The sequence below is a fragment of the Synchiropus splendidus genome, chromosome 6 (assembly GCF_027744825.2).
Source record: "Synchiropus splendidus isolate RoL2022-P1 chromosome 6, RoL_Sspl_1.0, whole genome shotgun sequence".
In the NCBI taxonomy this organism is placed as follows: Eukaryota; Metazoa; Chordata; class Actinopteri; order Syngnathiformes; family Callionymidae; genus Synchiropus; species Synchiropus splendidus.
The window spans coordinates 17,373,027-17,393,041 of NC_071339.1; the positions used below are offsets into that span (position 1 = coordinate 17,373,027).

At 47.1% G+C, this 20,015-nt stretch overlaps 2 protein-coding genes across 4 annotated transcripts; both read right to left on the reverse strand.

Annotated features, from left to right (window-relative positions):
* Positions 1-1,033: 1,033 nt before the first annotated feature.
* Positions 1,034-11,028, reverse strand: tgm8 (transglutaminase 8). Of its 3 annotated transcripts, XM_053868604.1 has the most exons (16): positions 10,842-11,028; positions 7,230-7,400; positions 6,908-7,162; positions 6,726-6,844; positions 6,449-6,559; positions 6,027-6,201; positions 5,418-5,550; positions 5,240-5,346; positions 4,917-5,032; positions 4,734-4,860; positions 3,561-3,689; positions 3,370-3,506; positions 3,050-3,224; positions 1,854-2,017; positions 1,564-1,697; positions 1,034-1,384 (listed from the first exon to the last, which is right to left on the reverse strand). In XM_053868604.1, exons 1-16 carry the CDS (start codon positions 10,870-10,872, stop codon positions 1,237-1,239), a joined length of 2,232 nt encoding a protein of 743 aa, XP_053724579.1. In that variant the 5' UTR covers positions 10,873-11,028; the 3' UTR covers positions 1,034-1,236. The 3 variants fall into 3 exon arrangements, 2 of the variants coding, with proteins under 2 accessions (XP_053724579.1, XP_053724578.1); XM_053868603.1 differs by having other exon boundaries at positions 3,370-3,689; XR_008414882.1 differs by having other exon boundaries at positions 1,259-1,384; positions 1,444-1,697; positions 3,370-3,689.
* Positions 11,029-11,825: 797 nt separating this feature from the next.
* On the reverse strand, positions 11,826-18,906 carry ccndbp1 (cyclin D-type binding-protein 1). Its single transcript, XM_053868606.1, has 11 exons — positions 18,765-18,906; positions 18,201-18,260; positions 18,020-18,099; positions 16,856-16,937; positions 15,600-15,696; positions 15,416-15,489; positions 14,804-14,880; positions 14,460-14,719; positions 13,928-13,988; positions 12,317-12,363; positions 11,826-12,095 (listed from the first exon to the last, which is right to left on the reverse strand). Exons 1-11 carry the CDS (start codon positions 18,880-18,882, stop codon positions 11,987-11,989), a joined length of 1,065 nt encoding a protein of 354 aa, XP_053724581.1. The 5' UTR covers positions 18,883-18,906; the 3' UTR covers positions 11,826-11,986.
* Between the last annotated feature and the right edge of the window lie 1,109 nt (positions 18,907-20,015).

A 20,015-nucleotide genomic window follows, 5' to 3' on the forward strand; every position in this document is an offset into this window, starting at 1 on the left:
GTTGGAAATCTGAACCCATTACAATGAATGGAAAAAGAAATAATGCGTTCCAAGCCTTAAAATAGTCTTTTGTAGGAGTGAATATAGAGTGTCTGCTGCAGGTGCGCTGTTCCTCTATGTGTGTGGCCGCTGCATGTGGGAGGGGTTGCCGAGTGAGTGACGTCTCTCCAGAAGGGAACATCAAACCCTGGAGTGTGGAGAGCGAGCACCTCCCCTGTGATGGTCCAGTGCGGAGACAGGAAAGGTTTTACACCTCAATATGAAGAAAAAACAGTCAGTAAATGTAGCTAACGGGACACGTCTGCATACAGAGGCAGCGTTATACACAATAACAAAGCGTGTCGTGGGTCCGCTGATCGGTCCGCACACATTATGGTTTTTCCAGCTTTTTTCGGAGGCGATCGAGTTCTGAATTTTCGTTCGAAATCCGAAGCAAAAAAATCTCTAAATTTCTGTTCGAACTCCGATTTGTTCGAAGTCCGGGATGTTCGAAAACCAAGCTACCACTGTATTATTCATTGTTTGTGCTACTAATAAAGCAGTTATTTACAGATGCAGGAATGCCGGATGAGGGAGTGTGGCTGACTGTGTGTGAGAATTTGAAGTTGCAGGTGGAGTCCAAAGATGGGAGTGAACCAGACTGCAGGAACAAACGTAACTCATTTAAGGGTCCAAGGTCAGACGGAGGAGGCTGGGAAGTACCATCTTCTCCAGAGCTGGAAGGAGCTGGTCCTGATAAGAGTTACCTGGATCTGGAACAGGGGTGCATGCCTTGTGGTCGTTGCCATGGTTACGAGGGAGCCAGCGACCAGGACTGGCGGCAACAGCGGAGGACCGATCGGATGAGGACGGAGCCCATGTAGAAAAACGTTTGTGTATAAAAGGGTCAAGACCTCAGATAGTTTTTTGTCGCTCTGCCGGACTTCTGCTAAGGCCAAGTCAGTTGTCAGTTGCTGACCCAAAATTCTGCTTTTGTATTAGACTTCTCTGTCAAGACCTTTTTAAAGTGACCGCACAACAACAGATGAGAAGCTTTGCAGTGTAAAATGAACTCTTTATTACGTTCCTCTGTTGGACAAGTGCACTTGAGAGCCTCATGTTTGGGGCCACATCTCTTCACCAAGCCTGATTCATTTCTCTGATCAATGCGTCTCACTGAAGACGACGGGAGCCCTGAGGCTGCAGGCTTCCCTCCTCCACCTTTAGCAAAGCAAACTGAAGCGGGGCCAGTGGCGCTCAGTACTTGACCAGGAAGGTGGTGCTGCCCTTGATGTCCTTGAACTGGGTACAGTCGAAATCGGCCATCAGAGTCCTCGCACCGATCTTGTACGGGAACAAGGTGAGCTGGACTCTCACTCGACTGTTCCCGTTGAGGTTCGGAAGGCTAGGCAGCAAAACAGAGCAAATGTTTACGCACTTTGATATCGAATCTGCTTCCCTCACCCAGGCTGCTTTTCCTCACTGAATCAAATTCTTGCTCACTTCTTTGGCTTCAGGTTTCTGCTGAGCACTTTTCCAACTGCGGGGGGCGCTGCAGAGTCACAAGCCTGAACACACACTCACCCAACGTAGAACTCATCACGCAGCAGTCCGCTCCCCGACAGCGTGATGGAACAGTCGGTCAGAGTCTCTTCAATTGGATTCTTGAAGATCAACTCCACCTTTGAGGGACGGAACAGCCTCGGGGTCCCTGACACCTGAGAGACAGACATGAGAGAGCGAGACATATAAGAGAAACCCAGACGTGGGTGAGAGAGACCGGCACTCGAGAGAGACAGACGTGTGCGAGAGACACACCTGAGCGTGAGAGAGTGAGACACACAAACACATGCACACAGGATTGGCAGACTCACGATGACACCCAGCGGTGGGTCCAGGAGAACCAGGTCATCGTCGGCCAGGTACGGCGTGTCTGGATTCAGCGTGTCGGTTATGATGACCGAGACCTTCATGTTGTCGCACTCGGGCATGTGAGGGTGGTAAGCGGAGAAGGGGATCTTGATGGGGATCCTCAGCTCTATGGGGCACAACAGCAAAACAATTGAGTTTGGCACCACCCTGTCCTGGACCGCTTCTGACCAGTGACTCAGCTGGCTGACTTTGTGACCCCACGCTGGCGACACAAACCACCTGCAGGAGGCAGTAGAGAGCCCTGAAAGGGCCACATTTTCTCGGTGTAAAATCAAAGACGGCTTTTAAATGTGCCATGTTGCAGCAGACTGAAACAGTCTCTATTATTTATTTATAAGTGTAACTCTTTTTTGATCTATATCAGACCTGGCCAACCCGCGGGCCCCAACCCACATGCGGCTCTTCCCCAAATGAGCAGCTGAACTGGCTGCAGTTTTTTGTCAAGTTGCTGTTGAGATGATGGTTTACACAGGAAATAAGAGGAAAAAGTAAGAGTAGTAGTAGAAGATTTAAAGTTGGCGAAATTGAATCTCAACATTTTGAACGTGTGGCACATTTAGCTGTCATTCAGTCTTCAACAGACCGGACTGGAAGGCGCCGTTCAAGAGATGTAGAGGATAAAACTCCACATCTTTGCAGACTAAAGTGGAGTATTAATGCCTTGTCTGTGAGTCAGCAGAGTAAATACTAAAGCATTCAGCGTTTAACAACTCGCACATGTGCGATTTTCGGATACAGCTATGAGTGTATGAATATCACAAGGTGGGAGGTTGGGCCTGGCGACCCCATTTGACCAGGCTGGAACAGGAAGTGATGCCATCTAAGTTGAGGACCAGCCCTGACTGAGGTGCAGAAACACAGGGAACTGAAGGGCCCTCGTGATCCGCCAACAGCGCCGAGAAAATAAACCATTAAGACTGGGTCATCAGCGAGCCTGGGATCAACTGGGTTTAGCTGAAATGCTGTCTGCCACTATGGAACGTGCCGCAGCTCGTCGGCGCTCAGTCTGGCGAAGGCAGGCGTGTTGACAGGGATTTGGACCGGCAGGTTTGGTGAAGTATGGCCTCAGTGTTTGGGTGATAATAATGGTTAGATCAGTGCGTGGAGCAACTCTCTCCACGACTGCAGAGGCATGTACCTTTGTCGGGCTGCAGCTGGGCCTTGCGGACCTCCTCCTGGATGGTGACCACAGGGCGACCGTTGTATAACCTGCCCTGTACGTTGATGTTGAGGGTCAGCGGTCTGGGGATTTTGGTGTCACTCTTCAGAATGAGCCGCAGGCGCAGATCCCTCCCGTTGATGAGCTTTGTCACCTGAGGAACCAGAACACTGTGTTGAGTTCAGGCGATTGATGTTCACAAGGACATGACGCATGATCCGCCCCAACCACTGTCTCATGGGTGACTGATGAGTCAGCAAAAAAAGGCCATTGACCTACTTTACCGACGATCCACTCACCTCTTCAAATCTCATGTCCAGCTTGCATCTGTTCACCACGCTGTTGCCAGCATCCCCGGGTTCTCCGCCGTCTCCTGGTGCAACGCTACCTCCATCAGCCTCTCCAGTGGCCTCGCCACCTCCAGCAGCCTCGCCCCCTCCAGCGGCCTCGCCCCCTCCAGCGGCCTCGCCCCCTCCAGCCGCCTCGCCACCTCCAGCCGCCTCGCCCTCATTCTCCTCTTCTACCACTTCTTCTTCCTCTTCCCCTTCCTCATACTCGTCCACCGAGGAGAAGTCTCGGGTCAAGGCATATTCAAACACCGTCCGTTCTTTCTTTGATCCTGGAAGTAGAGAAAGCAATGCATCGAATCTTGCAACGACACATCTGGCACTGCCCAAGGCCTCCGCTGAGCGTGCTCACCTAGTACATCTCTCCAGCAGCCAGAGGTTAGCAACAGTTAGCATTTAGCGTGACCATCACACCAAAAACACATTTATGGTTTACAACTTGATTTGAAAGGGCAAATAAAACTCTTATGTGAGCCGCCTGTCTGCTGTATCTCATGTCTCTGAACAGTTTGTTAAGAGACATGTTTGTTTGCGTGATGAAAAATCTTTTCAGAGTTCTCTTTCCTAAAATGCTTGTTTTCCATTGCCTTATTGAAGATTTCACTAATACTTTGAGCGCTTTAGAATTTGTTGATGGTCCCTAACTGATGGCGGCTCCTAGCATTAGCGCTGCCTGTGAGAGTGTGTCCTCCAACAGTGAAGCCTAATGGGGGACACAGAAGAGGACGCCGCCGCCAATATCCAATATCCAACTGTTTTCACCTTGGCAGCGGGAGAGCTGCATGTGTTGATGTGAACCAAGGCAGACGAGCGCGTCAGAGAACCTATGAGGACCACTCCATCTCATCAAAGAAACAGGGATCCAGAGAATCAGAGTCCACCAGTGTCATGATCAAAGGTTCCTTGGATTCAACATCACTTTCAAACTACCTTGGTGAACCAAAGTCCACCACACTCTCCACAACTGTCACACGCTGCGGAGCTGGAGAGCCGGCGCAGTCACCGTCTCCTCATGTTCACGTGTGCAGGTCCAATGCTGCCAGTGAGCTGCGTGTTAATCGAATTTATCGTGAGATGCAGAGTTGTAATGGTGGAGATTGTGTTTGGCGGTATATCGTGTACGATAAGTTATCTTCTTCCAAGTGATCCCTAATGTTCACTTAGCATCAACACGACTTCCGGCACTTCAGCTCGCAGTTTTGTTTTGTAAGGTCAAGTTCAGGATGGGAGGCGGGGAAAGTATTATGTCAGTGAGAGGTCCTCATAAGTAAATGTGTGTGTGTGTGTATGTGTGTGTGTGTGTGTGTACAGCTTACCCTCTTCATGTTTGTAGCTGCTAGTTATGTCCTCTCTCTCGTCGATGCCCACTTTCTTGGTGGAAATGTTCTGACCAACTTTCTTGGTGTCAGTTTCGAGTCTTGTTTTCTTTCCATCAGCAGAGACCTGAAACACATTCACACTCAGGAATCACCCCGATAGTGACGTCTTGCATCACCCACCAGCCAGTCGACACAGTCAGCGTTGACCTCGGCGAACACAAAGGGCACGTCGTAATTCACGTCAACGTTGCCCGTAAGGATGGCTGCGAGCGGTGCTGGCCCGCATTGGAAGAGACCTGGAGAGTCGGGCCAGACCATCACAAAAGAGACTGGCACCTTTGGAAGCTTATTACAAAAATTCCGAGAAATAAAATCCACTGCACGACCGTGGTACTGAACAACCTGATAATAGTGTATGAGAGCAGGTGGGATTTACACTATAATCTAGACACAGTCATGTTTGTGTCTGGACCAACATCCAGGTGAAGCAGTGAAGCACTGACCTTCACTCATCTCCTGTGGTGTCGGGTCCACCACTTGCCATCCGTCATACGTGTTTCCGTCAAGGTCTTCCCTCTTCATCCACCCCTCCACCCACACGTGGAAGTTCCTGGAAGACATCAGAGCTTTGACACCCACCTGAAATTGCAAAGTTGCAATGCACTGTTGTTGGACTCTCACCAGATACTGTCATCGGACTCCATGGTTGGAGTGCCGACGTGGAAGTACTCATCGATGGTGAGATTAGCATCCGTGTCATGCGCAGACACGAAGTTGGTCACCACGCGACATGGAATCCCCAGCAGCCGCATGACTGCAGTGGAACAGGTGGCCATCCGTGAATTTTTATTAAAGTAAAAAAAAAAAAACAGCACTTGACGTTTAAATGGATTTCACTGGATCTTGAAATACAAAAGTGTGTCTCAAAAAACTGACTTTAAGGAGTGAAAGAATGTGATGGTTCAAGTAAAAAAGTAAAAACAAATAAATAAATGAATGAAACTAGAAAAGCACTCAGAGAGCGCAGGTTTCCACCAAGCATCTTCAGCCCACCCCCAACACAATCTCTCAAAGTATCAAACAAGTCTTCCAAATGCAAATGCTGACAATGGTCCTGTCTCCCAATGCTAAAGAACCCTTTGAAACCAGGATCCCGACAGTGATCCGGATCACTCCCAATATGGAATCATTTGTTCCCTGTCCCATTTCCAAGTTATTTTGAGCACAGACAGACAGAGATAGCAATGCCAATAAACATAACCTCCTAAGTGGAGGTAGACATAAAGTTACCTGAACACATGACGCCAGCAAACACCCAGCACTGGCCGTACCGGACGGGACTCCCGCTCTTGTACCATTTGCTGAGGATGGCGTGACTGCCGGTCCAGTGGGTCGGCCTACGCCCACCATAGTACGGTGCCCCCCACTGACCCACCAGAACCCCCTCATCATCTAGGTTGTTCGTCTGTTGAGAAAGGCATAGGAGGGCACATGTCATGAGCAGGAATTGCACTGGCAACTGACAATTGGTGACGGCGTGGAGAAGGGACATACACAAAGTCTGGCTCCCACTTTGACTCTTTCTTGAATGCTAACTCTAGCCCAGGCCCTCTGCTGCCCTCTCAACCTCAGAGAAGGCCAGAGGACAGCTGGGCTCAGAAAGCAGAGATGATTCCACACCAGGCAGAACGAAGAAGGTGGTGTGGTCTTACCATGGCGCTTATGCAGCGGCTGACGTGGGCGGCACTGCAGTGTGAAGCCACGTCACGGGACTTGCTCTGGTTCAACATTTTCAGGCAAATCATCGGCATGTCCTCCTCAAACTGAGGAAGAGAACACAAAGACATCTCCTAAGACAGATTTTAAGACCCATTTTTGGGAAAACTCTTTCATCCAAGTTCTTATCTCATCTCATTTACATGAATAGTCAATTCCCTGAAGGCATCAGCCACCTGTCCACACAGGAGAACACACGACCCTCAAACACACCTGACCGAAGTTCCACTTCAGTGGCCTGATGTAATCCTTGCTTCCTGTGTAGATGATGCCCTGTTCGTTCAGCACATACTCTGCCCTGTCGGTTTCCTCTGCCATGTAAACGGAGTCGTCTGCAGAGAGAAGTTTTGTTACGAGAGTCTCGGGTACCGACTGGGACAGGGTGTCAGACCTACCAGGACACCACGGGTTGAACAGGACCACGAACTTCTCAATCTCTTTGCTCTGGCCCTTGTGCTCCACCGACAGTGTGTATTCCCCGATCGGTGCATTGGCTGCAACAGTGATGGAAACGACCAGCAACCCCAGCACTGGAGAGGCTGCATCTTCCAGAATCACCTTCCACTTAGCCCTGGCAGTCGGCGAAGCCTGGTTCTTGTCTGGGACACCAAAACGAGCCATGGTCCCAAGCTCCTCGTCAGGATGGTCTCCTAGGATGGGCAGTGATGGTGAATTGGGAGGGAAGAGGCCAGTCAGGTCTTCACAAACGCCACCCACCAGTGGACGCCGTCATGTTGAAAGTGTCGACGCTCAAGTTGTAGGGTGTGGCAACTTTGATGGTCAATTTGAAGGACTGGCCGCGCCTCACCAGCAGCTTCTTGGTCGAGATCTCCTCAGTGTGGTGCGCAGTGTTGTTGGTCTCTGCGTGGAGGTCGACCTCCGAGAAAACTGTCCGACAAAAAAAGGTCACTCGTACAGAGAGACATGTCAAAGACTACCATCGCAGTCCTGATGCCAGCGTTGTAGCTGAGACCTCCCAATCCCACAGTCGAGACTAAAAACAATGAGGAGGGCGAGAAACAAACTACTGGTTTGTTCCACTATTAGCATATCAGTTGTTATATATATATTCTGCTGCATTCTGTTCGGTCTTGGTCTTGCTCTCATGGTCGCGGGTGAGGTGCTCTCTACTACAGCAGTATCCAATGGTTAGTTGTAATAGTTGTAATAGTTACAACTATTGCTAAAACAACATCTGTGTCAACTACCTTAAATCAATAGAACTATGTTCTCAAAATAGTACTATTATCATAATTCCCCCATTATGAATATCAACGACGACTACTACTACAAACTACTACAGCAACTTCTGCCAACAATTATTACTATTCCAACAAACACTACTCCCGGCTCTGATAGCGACACTAGCATCTGTTTTTAATCACATCAGGTACATCTGTACAACGCTACAATTAATACTCACGCATAAATGTACTACCTACAGACAGAAACAATACGACTAGCTGACTAATGTACTTGTGATGACGGTACAAGAACAGCTTCACTACTCATCACCTGCTAAGTGGCAGATGGAAGGGCATACAAACAACAGGTTTAGCAGAACTTCTGAAGTACATAAACTATTAATACCATCTTTTCACCACAGAAAAACATTTGGATTACAGCACCACAGTGCTCTTGAGCAGGGAGGTAGGAAGGACTGATGGGAGGACTGGTCAGCAGCATCATCCAACAGTGGGTATCTGAGGTCATATGAGGACGCAACACACACTTGGTGCTTCACTTCCAAAAGCGAATAGCAAAGGAAGATCAGGAGGAACACGTTTGTTGGCCGAAGGCTTTGGCTCAGTTATCACAGGAGGGTGGGTCACAAGCAGGGCGTGGCTGCGAGGATTATATAAATGAGATGGTCTCCAGTTTCATGCTCATTTGGGCTTCAGGTTAATGGAGCCCATAAGCGTGAATGTGTGAGTGAGTGGTTGTTTGTCAAAGTGTGTGTTGCCCTGTGATGATCTGGCGACTTGTCCAGGGTGTCACCGTCTATCGCCCTTTGATGCTGCCCCCACGACCCTCCTCTGGAGGACAAAAATGGAATAGATGATGCATGTGTGCATGAGGATGACTGGAGATTTAGATAGGCAGTAAAACTGACAGTTTTGTTTTGACTAACTTTCCTGCCAAAGTCTCGGGAGAAGAACCATCACCTTGCGGGCGCGGCAGTGGGTGCGGGTCTCTGTTTGGTCCCTCACACTGGGAGATGTGTTGTGTTAGCGTCGACCTCTGCCGGGGACACCCTGCCTGTTTGTGCGGTGGAACTGAACCAGATTCCAGGAGACGAGTCAAAACTAGTTTTTGTGCTCTCAGTGTGCAGTTTGCGCTACTACGTCGTTGAGACCAGCCAGGACCTATGGGACTTGTTGGCTCATCTCCACTGATCTCCGACCCATATCTGATGCTAGATGTTACCCAGAGTGTGACTCTTCAGCAAGTTATGCCTCACAGTTCCCAGGCAAAAGACACACCCAAAAAGAAAACCAGGTAACCTGCTGGGACTTGTGCTCAGCACTATAATCATCTTTGCCCTTTAAAGTTGTGTAACCTAGGCTCACACATGGACTAACCCACATTCAACTGTAGTAAAATTGTAAAAATGTAACTGAAGCCCGCAGTGGCTCAAATATGTTACAGTGGGAATATTTAACCTTGCAGTAGAATCAGTTGAATTCACTGGTCTGGAAGTGCAAAAAAAGTCAGTTACACTGAACAGTGAATGATTTTGTAGAACTCTTTTGTAGAAAATTACAAGGAATATATATATATATATAGCGTCTACTATAGAAAAAAGTAGAAGCTATAATAGTAGTATTTATTTTCCAAAAAGTTGCAGCTAAGAAGAGATCTTTTCCATCAGTCATACTGAAAATAAAAGCGTTGAGAACAGCAGAAATGAGTAGTAAGTATTTGTAGTAGTGTGTGTTGTTACAGTATTTCAACAAGTGACATTTATAGTTCACAATTGAAGCAGCATGAATAGCTGCAGTAGTAACAACTACCGCAGTTGTTACTACAAATACAGACAATAGCTGTAAGAGCTCTGAATAGAGGTAACAGAGGTATTAGTACTTCTATTACAGATTTTCAACAGCACTAGAATTAGTACTACTCATCGCATCAAGAGTAACAGTAGCACTAATATAATACTAGTGCTAGTAATTTATAGTGTATTTATTGTTGTACAATCTGTGGCTGTTATTTGAGTAATTCAACAGTTGTAGAAGTAGTCGTGGCGGTACAGTAACTGCAGTCTATGCAGAAGTAGAGGTATGTCCACTACAACTGTAGTGGACACAGGGGTATTAGCTGTCGTGTTTAAGGCTTGTATTGTATTGCAGTAGCAGTCATTTTAAGAAGCACCAGGTGAAGCAGGCGGGTTGGGTAGTTTGTTGCAAGGTAGTTTTATGTGTGAAGTGCAAACAAACAAACAAAAGAAAAAAGGTACAAAATGATGAGACAAAAGTCGAGTTCAAATGAGTTCAAACTCCAAGCAACTTTTGCTTGGAGTTTATTTTAGGACCCGACACCATGGTTACACTTTATCATCATGCTAATTAATAGTCACTTGGAGCCAAGCCGGTCCGTCTTGTTCTGTGTTTTTGATCTCAGAACAAAGGTCGCTCACGGTGCCACATGAGCAGAAGCCTCACCAAACCTGCAGTACGTCTCAAGCATCCTATGAACTCTGATTTGCCGCTGCTCAGATGAAACATGCCTAATGCTTATTTTTCTACTGATCGTCCTGTGCAGTCTCGGAGGTCTGAAGGCCCAGAGGATGGACTTCACCGAGAAGCATCAAGGGATGAGGATCAGCACCTCCCAGGTTACACACCACGACAACACTTCCAACATATACTTGACTTAATAATCCAGTTTGAACGTCAAGTTTCATGTTTATGAGCCTTGGTCAAAGCAGGTTCCGAAATAAAGGAATTGGGAGGCGTTTATTTTAGAGAGTAAAGTGGTACCTACATCTCCAATGAAAGAACAGGCGTGACTGTTTTATAATTCTAATTTATATTTGCTGAAGGGTTAGTATTGGGTGGAGTTGTTTCATAAGTCGGTGATAGCGATAACCATAAAGATACTCGACAGCACTACACTGAAAAGGCTACATTACGGTACTGGTATTTGAATGACCTGTAGCAGCTGTGGCAGTATTTGCAGCATTGTTCGTGTTTAACAGCTGTTTGACTTTTGAAGGTCTGGTACTATGTAAAAACTTGTAGCGATATCTTTCAGACGTGTCTACAAAGCAGCAGATGACATCATCGCAGCGAGCCAGCCCGGGCAGACTGCAGCAGATGAACTCACCAGGGTTCGAGTCAGGTGTGGCCGTCGTCATCCTGGCGCAGGAAGTCTACAGCGGTGCAGGTGGCAATAAGCTGCGGCAGCAACTGACAAGAGAGTTGACAGTGTGGCACAGTAAAGCAACACAGAAGCCCAACCCTCCACTGACAAATGAAACTCAACCAGGAGGTTTAACTGTTTGATACCACTGATGCCTGCGGACAATGATGAGAAAACACTGAACAGCTTCATGAGGCTCAGACAGTCTAGAGTGGAGGTTTGCACCCCCTCACTCTCTGACAGTGAGCATTTTAAAGGTTTTGCTTACTTGCCATGTCAGTAGAGGTGCGAGTGCAAGCCGACAGTTGCCGAGCAGAACCAGGGGTTTGACTGATTCAGATGGCACCATCATTGCGACATCCTCAACTTTCCAGCACTTGTGTCCATCTTAAGTTAGTCTGACGTCAGGACTGTTTCCCAGACACTTCACCCCGCGTTGCTTCTCAATACTTCTTGGAGAAAAACAAAACGCCTGCTCATCATTTTTAGGCACCACAGGAAACCACAAGTCTTGTGGCAGACTAGACACTGTGACTCGGTTGGTGATGAACATTCGGTCTCCATGTACAGTTGAAAAATCGTGCTCTGCATGAAGTCATGTCAAGACCCAAATCCAGCCTATCGGGTCATTTCACAGTGCAGGGGCTTGAAATGAGCACGTTCATCCACCACCTCAGGCTGACTGAGACCCACGAACACCACGGTCTTCAGGGTGAATCCACTAGGTGAGGAACGCTTGTGCTTCAAGGAGAAAAAAAACCCAGCGTCCTTTGGGAAATTTAGCCCTTCAACTTCCGTGGGGGTAAGATTGGGGGGTGTGCGGTGGTTGAGAGGGTGGTGTGGCAACTGTTTTAATCTCAGCATCTGTTTCCTGTTTGCTGTAGACGTGATTGAGTGTCTCGCTGAGTGACAGGAAAAAAAAAAACATTGTGCGTGCGTGCCTGCGTGGGCGTCACACTTGGCTGGGTGTCAGACAAAGATTAAACCAAACAAACCTGAAAACTGCCATTTGAAATATTGCCCGTTGCATAACAAGGCTTCCACAGATCAGCTGTCCAGACACGAACACTCTTTATTTTTCACGGCTTGATGAAACACACACTCACACACTAGCCGTGGGGATGAATTAGGTCTGCAGCTTTCTGTAAGTTGTGATCCACGGCACCTTCTAAGAACTGGACCCAGGTCAGCTCAGGTTCTCCGCAGACATGACTCGACCTACAGAGGACCAGCAAGACAGGGCCGGGTCAGAGGAGGGGAAGACACTCAATACACCAACCAGACTCCTGATTAAAACATTCAGAGGAGCAAGGCGATGCGATGACACATCAGTTTAGGTGATAACGCCAGCGCATTTCCCAGGCCTCGGTTTGCTCCAGCTGCTTACCAACAGGCCTGCTGAATGGCTACCTGCCAAGTACCTGCTTGTAAAAACGCACCTGGTGATCTCCAGCACCTTCCGCAGAACCGCGCCCAGTTTAGACATCTGCAACAAAACACAGCAATGAATCAGTCGACGCTTGGGTCCGACCAAGAAGCCCATCTCAGGTGGACAAAGGAGGCGCACGAGCGTGAGTCGTCCTCCAGACGGTCAGTCATCGCTGACAGCAGCGTGACACGTCCATCTTAATCGCACTATTGAAAAATGGAATCATCTTAATCACAGCAGATCTGAGTCGCTGAGTCGACACCAGAAATGCCACACATTCAGGCAGCCTCCTCCTCTTCTGTTGCCAGGCACCATGGTTTTGCCACGCTGGTCCACACCTCTCGCATCAGTGGCGCACAGTCACCTTGTTTATGTTGTTGGTCACAGAAACTCTGAGGAGGCCACAGGGTTCCCCAACAGGTGCGCTGATGGCTACAGTGCAAACACTGTTCCAAGACTTCATTTGAAGAGCTTTGTGGTTCGTGCAAGGAGGGAGTGTGTGTTTAACGCTCTTCTGCTAAGGCATCAAGGAGGTCCCTCACCATGGTGAAGGTCTTGACCCGACGGAACCTATAGAACCAGCTCATCTGAGATCCTGAGACTGGACTCTCAACAGAAACTCTGATGAAATACTGAGTCCTACCTACTCAAACAAGATAGGAGTCCGCCTAAATCATGTGACAATAGTGACATTTAGACATAACACGTGACTAAATATGGTTTAAAAACCATGACAAAATGTCATTTGGTTTCTTTTGACCAAAGCAAGACTAGACATTAGTTGACCTCGCTTAGTCGTGTGACTCACAGCCATTCGCTGTGCTATTCAGGAGGCACGGCACTAGCTAGCATCAGACACAAAGCTCTGGAGCCTGATGCAGAGACAGCGACTACGACAGCCCTGCCGCACAGGAAACACAGAGGCTCCACCGCAACAGTGTTTAGATGAGAAAGGCAAGCAGCAGTTCGACTGCTGAGCAACTGCCTTTGCAGACTCTCGCTGACGAAAAGAGCACAAGACACACACATATGATAATGTGATAACATATTTTTGTGGGTTCTTTTGAAATGTTTATCCTTGGCAAAACATTTTGTTTCTTTAGGAGGAAAATTCGCAGTGTACCTGCTTCTTTCCAGGTGCCTAGCTGATGTTATTTTATTCTAGTTATTAATTATTGTCTTTATTTGAAAGAAACAACAGCATTTCATGTTCAATCTTAATCGTTTGATCATACTGGTCTGGAACGATCAGAAGACAAAATGCAAATCTGTTCACAATGACAACATTTGTCTGGTAACAAGGCTGTATTTTATGTTCCTAGGCCGTTAAACCACAGTGACAGAGACTGAAACACTGTTCTCGTGGACTGCACCCGTCATGGATTACTAAAGGAGACTAAAATGCTCAGACCTTTAGTCGACTGAAACTGGACTTAAGCAAAATGAGTATAGATGTGACTTATAAAAACAAAAATGACAGTGTGACAAAGGTCGAGATTAAACTGGAGATTAGATAAGGCCACCAAACCCAACACGACTGTGGACCAGAATATGGCACCAGTGGTGAAGGAGCGATGGAGGTGAACACACAACTGCAGTGCACTCGGCTTTGTGATCTTACATTGCTCTCCACGCCACTGTAGTCCATGGGTGGGTAGAGGCAGAGCGCCAGGTCGTCCACACTGACAGAGACAAAAGACAGTTGTCAACTTTGGAGCACAAAATGAATAAAAATCAACCATTTGATGTTGAAATTGGCCGTCAAGAGTTGTCACAACAGCCTAACTTGTTGCGACCTGACCTAGTTTGTTCTGCTACGTTGCTGGTATTGTAACACTAACTACTCTGAAGCGCTTGTGCGACTGACCTTGGGATTCCTCTTCCACTCAGAGAGGAAGTGTGTTGCTACGTGGGTGATGATGTGAGCTGACTTAGCAGGACTGAACCTCAGCGTCGCACGTTATATTTGATGGTTGCCAGCATTGGAGAATTAAATGCTTGTGCAGCTCTATCTCATATTGTGATTTATATTGAGGTGCATCTTGAGGTTGAGCCCGCCCCCTACCGGACGGTTTACATTCTGTCAGTCTTCTCCAATTTGCCCTTCCACTCGCAGAGAGACGGTCCTCATACTTCACCGTGTGTGTGCTGACCTGGGACTGATGTCTTTAGTGATGTCAGCCAGGTCGTCCAGCTGTGCCAGGTTCTGCAGCGAGCTCACGTCACCGTTGTTTTTCACCGCTGAAATCAGCTTCCTCAAGCACGCGGCCGCCGCCTTCATGAGCCCCAGACACGGCGCAATGACGCTGCGGTCCCGCTCTGACCAGTACGTGTCCTGGTTCCCTCGGCGCTCCAGACCATCCACGTCGTCCTCCAGCACGTCGCTGAAGGGGTCGTTGACCTCTGACAGGGCCTGATTTCCAAATATCTGGAGTCACGACTTTGGGTCTCGAGTAATCTCTTAAGAGTAACATCAACAAAAGCAGTGTGAGCTGACCTCCTGGATCTCCTCCAGGGCATCTTTGACAACGCCGGTGTGGTTGGAGAGAAGGACGAGGACAGCGGCCTTGTTATCTGTCCCACACACATAAACGTAGTGGAGAGAAATTAAAGTCAGGATTTGGATGGAACTCTTCAAATGAATCACATGAGACGGAGCAGGTGATCTCAAACGGATGACCTCAGAAACCCAAACAGTTTTAAACTTTGATCACGATACATTTAGAGGTGACCACAAGCGGGTGTCCTGTTGCAAAGGCTGCGGGAATTTACGTCAGATGACTGAGAGGAACATCAAGGTCGAGGCCTCACAACCACAGGAACACGCCGCAGACCCAGACAGTTGGGTAGGTTTAACTTCCTCCACACACTAAACACTCAACGACAAAAGCCTCCTCAAAATCCAAATGCAGGAAACACTTCCGAAAACAAATATTCACATACGCTTGACTTTATAAGTGAAGAGCCTTTTGGGAAAATTTTAGACAGATGACACCTCAAGAGTTGGTATGACAATGTGAAGCACCAGACAATTGAACAGCTTCTGTGTTACTAGAAATATGATAGGTGCTAAAAAGTATTAAAACATTTAAACCATCCACACACTCACCTGCTGGTAGCTGAGGGAACTGGTCACAAGCCGACCACACCCCTCCGGTGGACGTCAGCTGCTCCTGACTGAGGCTGCAGAACCAGTCACCATGGCAGAGGAAGAACACAGAAAGGTGTTAGCAGTTTCTTCAGCAGTCTTTTGTCGTAACTTTGTTCCATGCTGAGATGTTACAGATGGGCACCTCTGAAGCGGCGAGCTCAGAATGACCTCCACCAGAGCTGAGACGCCTTCCAGAACCTCCACCGTGGAGTTTCTGACCTGTCGCCGCAGACTGACACCTGAGAGAGGACAGATGGGGTCACAGCACTTGGCACGGCTGAAGTGACTGGGGTTTCACATGAAAGCCACTTTCAGACCAAGATCTGATTAATATCCAATACACCTGCGGCCTAAAGGCTCTTCAGCCAGCAGTTGTACCTCTGCAGGCAAAACACACCTTAACACAACAAAGGTGAGTTGGTTCATTTCCAAGTTTGACAGAGGAATGACAGAGGAAAAGGGAGGGATGGAGACAGAGGTGAGTCACGAATGAGCAATCTTTCATCTATGCAATTATCTAACAGGTATTGACACAAATTCATGCGTTCTTCATTTTGGAGACGAGACAGGAAGATACAGTGGAACCTTGGTTCTCGACCACAATCCGGAGACAGGAAAGGTTTTACACCTCAATATGAAGAAAAAGTAAAGTCAGTAAATATATATAATATATAACGGCACACGTCTCCATACAGAGGCTGCGTTATACACAATAACAAATCGCGTTGTGGGTCAGCTGATCGGTCCATGCACGTTATGTTTTCTCCGGCTTTTTTGGGGGCGTTCAAGTTCTGGATTTTCGTTCGAAATCCGAAGCAAAATAATCTTGAAATTTTTGTTCAAACTACGATTTGTTCGAAGTCCGGGACTTTCCAAAACTGAGGTACCACTGTATGTTGTGCAGTGTGAAGACTGCCCCACGGGCACTGAAGGCTTGTGTAAAACCTCGTGGTCACACAGATGGGACACATCTCAGAAAACGGACATTGAAGCTGAGCGTGTCTGGGACAAAATGAATGCTCTGCTCCCTTCCATCAGAGAGGAAATGTTAAGAATTCAGGCGATACCCACCATCACTTGCTGAATAACCAATTGTCCACCAGGTGGCGGTCCTTGACATAATGTGACTATCATGAATATTGTTTCTCCTCAATTGGTTGAAAATCCACTTTTCAAATTAAATAACAAAATTGGGTGAAATATAAAACATGCTCAAAATCTTATACAATCTGAAATAATTCATATATACTATATTGTAAGTTAATCTAGCTTTATTATTACTATTTATTCTTTTTTTTTTTTAAAGATGGCCATGTGTTGAAGAGTCAAAGAAAATGAGTTAGTTATGACGATCAACACGCTAACTGAAAGCATGATCCCTCACTACTGCAGTCTCACCTTGACTTTTGGGCAGCCAGTAGTAAACTGTGGAGAGAGTCAGGACGCTCTTCAGAATTGACTCAGACAACCTCTCTGCATCCTGCAATCATTCAAGAAGAGATCAACACGAAAGCTCCCCTCAGAAAATAAAATGTTAACAAGGACTTTTATTTCTACACAGACAACTTCTTGCTTCAGTGAGCATGGTTACATGATGGCCTGGAAAAACAATATATTGCATTAGACTGGCTATGTTTGGCATTTTAGAATTTAGACAGCATAGTCCGACTGCTGTAGAGAAATCGGAACTTCTCTCTGCACGACCTGGATAATGTGGTAAATAGCTGGACTAAGCTAGCATGTAGCTGAGTAGCTCGACTATGACCGGACTGGGTGATGGGCGGCTGCATGAGCTTCAGTTACGTAGAGGAAGGAACAAGGTTCTCGCTCTAATAACATTGTATATGACCACAAAGTCCTGTGTACAAGCTGATACAGGATGTGTGTTCTGTGGTCATTTATGTCTAGCAAACCTGATATCAGCTGTGTTGTCATGTGCGAGGACACTGAGGACATTTGAGCGTTAGTTCTCACGGTATTATAAGACATGATTTGATGGTATAAGTGCATGACATTACCTCCACGTTAACAACCGTTAGCGTGGATGCGAAGTTGAAAAGGATGCGATTCAATACTTTAAATACTTGACGTATATCATTCTCGCAATACAAAGATAACAGAGACTCCTGAATTGTTCATTTTATTCAGAAACTTGGGAGTTTAATTCAGAAAACTGCCAAAGAAAGCTTAGACGATGATGGGTCCATGACGGTGACACCGTTGAACCGTCTTGATGAAGAGCTGAGAGATTCTGGAATTTAACTTAAACCAGTTGATCTGTCAGCGCGATCGGTGCGTACAGAGTTCAATATGACAGTCAGAAACAGCTCCTTGCTAACCGTCAGCTTCGCACTTTCTTCCTCCACTGTCAGCGGAACCGGAGGGACTGAATAGCTCACTGCGCCACCCTGCGTCACGGAGATGACATTACAGTAGTTTGGCTGTCGTTCAGCAGCATGTAAACTGGGAGAACATTACAGACTCTGCGGCTTAATCGAGCTTTTGCCTCAGTCAGGCTACTCTCTGCATGTAACTCATAGATTACACCAATGGCTGTCTGACCTCTTGTGAAGGCAGTGGAGGCTTGGAGAAGGCCAGGCTCAGCTTGGTCGCTTCCTGTGACACCACTTTCACCGATTGATCTGAAGAGTTGGAGGACAAAAGGGGCGTTCATTCGACTTAGACAGAAGGGTGAACATCAAGTGGTTGTAATGAAATGTAGAAACAACGGGCAGTACTCAACTCAACGTCTCCCAGAATTGTAAAAGATTAAATGTTCCATCAGATTCACTTGCTTCCCCATCTGTGAATGGAATATTACAACAATGAATTAGGTTGATGAAGTTTCTGACAAACTATAAACTGTTGAAACTAAAAACAACTGTTATTACCAAAGTAAAAAAATGAAGAGTCAGAAAGTGCATATTATACAGTCAGAAAAGAAACTTGGGAACAGTAGGAATGTTTCAGTGAACAACTAAACAAAATCATTATTATGAGTTTAACTGATCATTCTCCTTATTCGAGAAACACATTCTTGAGGAAAATCACTAATCCAATCGCAGAAAGTAACGAAATTAATTTACTAAACAAACGTTAACGTCCCGAGGCCAAACACTAAATGAGCATACCTCTCTAGCGTGTAAAACAAAGTAAGCCCAGGCGACATCTCCAAAATTAGCCGTTAAATAAGCGTTTGTTAAAATAAAAGCAGCTACTAAAAATGTAAACAGACCACGATGCTAACGCGAGCAGCTTAGCTTCCACGTTAACAACTAGAAGAGAATAGTTGACTCATACTACTGACCGCAGACTCGGTCTCTTAAACACTGGACAGAATTTAAGAGATTCCGAAGAGGAATCGACACATCTCCGGTTCTGTTGTCGGCGCTCATGACACCGCGGACGCGTGCGGGTGACAACATGCGTGTTATGGAACTGAAGAGAGGAGTGTGTTCAAGTCGGAGGAATTTAAAGGTGACACCAAAGCACCATCTGTAGAGTGGCGCCCCCTCGTGGCCATACATGTCAGCGCAGGAGAAAACAGTCACTTCGCTCTTGATCGAAGTTGGCAATTGGCTCCGTTTCCTCTCCATCTTTCGGTACATCCATTACATTCAAAGCCATCAGAAACCTCCACTTAACCGAGGTGCCCGTTCAGTTTGATCAGTGAGTCTTGTTTCATGTCTCCTATGAAAAGTGAGACCTCCACAAGGTTTTGGCTGATAGGAAATAACAAACAGACAAACCCTCCTCCTTGTTCTCCTTTCTGTCTCTCCTCTTCCTCCCCCATGTCTGATCTAGACAGCGTCTATTTCCAGTCAGACACCACCACCACCACCACCAGTGCTTAACCCAGGGTGAGAAATAAGAGGCCAATCATGTCACCACTTCTCTCATTGCTCTCATTTCCTTCCTATCGTCTTCTCACCCCCCTTCCCAACTCTCTCAGGTGTGATGTGTTCAGGGGGGATGAAGGGGGAGGCTGTCTAGACGAGCGATTACAGCGAATAATGAGAAGGAGGACAGGGAGATGGAGCGGGGGAGGGAGAGTCATGGAAATGTGACAGAGGAGGGCTGACGTCAGACAGACCGAGAGGCAGACAGGTGAGGTAAGAAGAGACAGACAGGACAAGAGGGAAGCGTAGGGATGGCAAGTGAAAGAGATGGAGAGGGCAAGGATGGTGGAGGGACTGGAGGAGACTTAAAAACACTTCTAGTTTCAGAAAATCGTGTCAGTGCAGAGACCTTGTGCTGCTGATCGGAACACACGTGCAGCCTTCCTCGACCGATGATGTCATCAAAGCAGTAGACCGATGATGTCATCTGACCGCTCTCAAGTCCATTCCATCGTTTTGCAGATGCAGTACTGTAGATGTGGAACTTAAGGGATGGACATGGGTCTAATGACTCCACCTGTGTGAAGAGGTCCCAACGTGGCCCTCTCACCTCATCAGGGTGGAGACTTGGAGTAGAATAGGAACATCATGAAAAAGAATTTCAGTGAAATAGTGTACAACTCCTCCACATGGAGAGGAACCAGCTGAGGTGGCTCAGG

What these genes read in the sequence shown, in the direction of transcription:
- tgm8 (XM_053868603.1), bottom strand. Translation starts at nt 10,872, where the DNA reads ATGACGACGGCCACACCTGACTCGAACCCTG. An exon ending in GTTCAACCCGTGGTGTCCTG is followed by an intron (nt 6,845 to 6,907) that starts GTAGGTCTGACA and finishes TTCTCTCTGCAG; the next exon opens with ACGACTCCGTTTACATGGCA. An exon ending in ACCCACCGCTGGGTGTCATC is followed by an intron (nt 1,698 to 1,853) that starts GTGAGTCTGCCA and finishes TCTGTCTCTCAG; the next exon opens with GTGTCAGGGACCCCGAGGCT.
- ccndbp1 (XM_053868606.1), bottom strand. Translation starts at nt 18,882, where the DNA reads ATGTTGTCACCCGCACGCGTCCGCGGTGTCATGAGCGCCGACAACAGA. An exon ending in CTCCACTGCCTTCACAAGAG is followed by an intron (nt 16,938 to 18,019) that starts GTCAGACAGCCA and finishes GAATGATTGCAG; the next exon opens with GATGCAGAGAGGTTGTCTGA. An exon ending in ACAGTGGCGTGGAGAGCAAT is followed by an intron (nt 12,364 to 13,927) that starts GTAAGATCACAA and finishes GTTTTGTTGCAG; the next exon opens with ATGTCTAAACTGGGCGCGGT.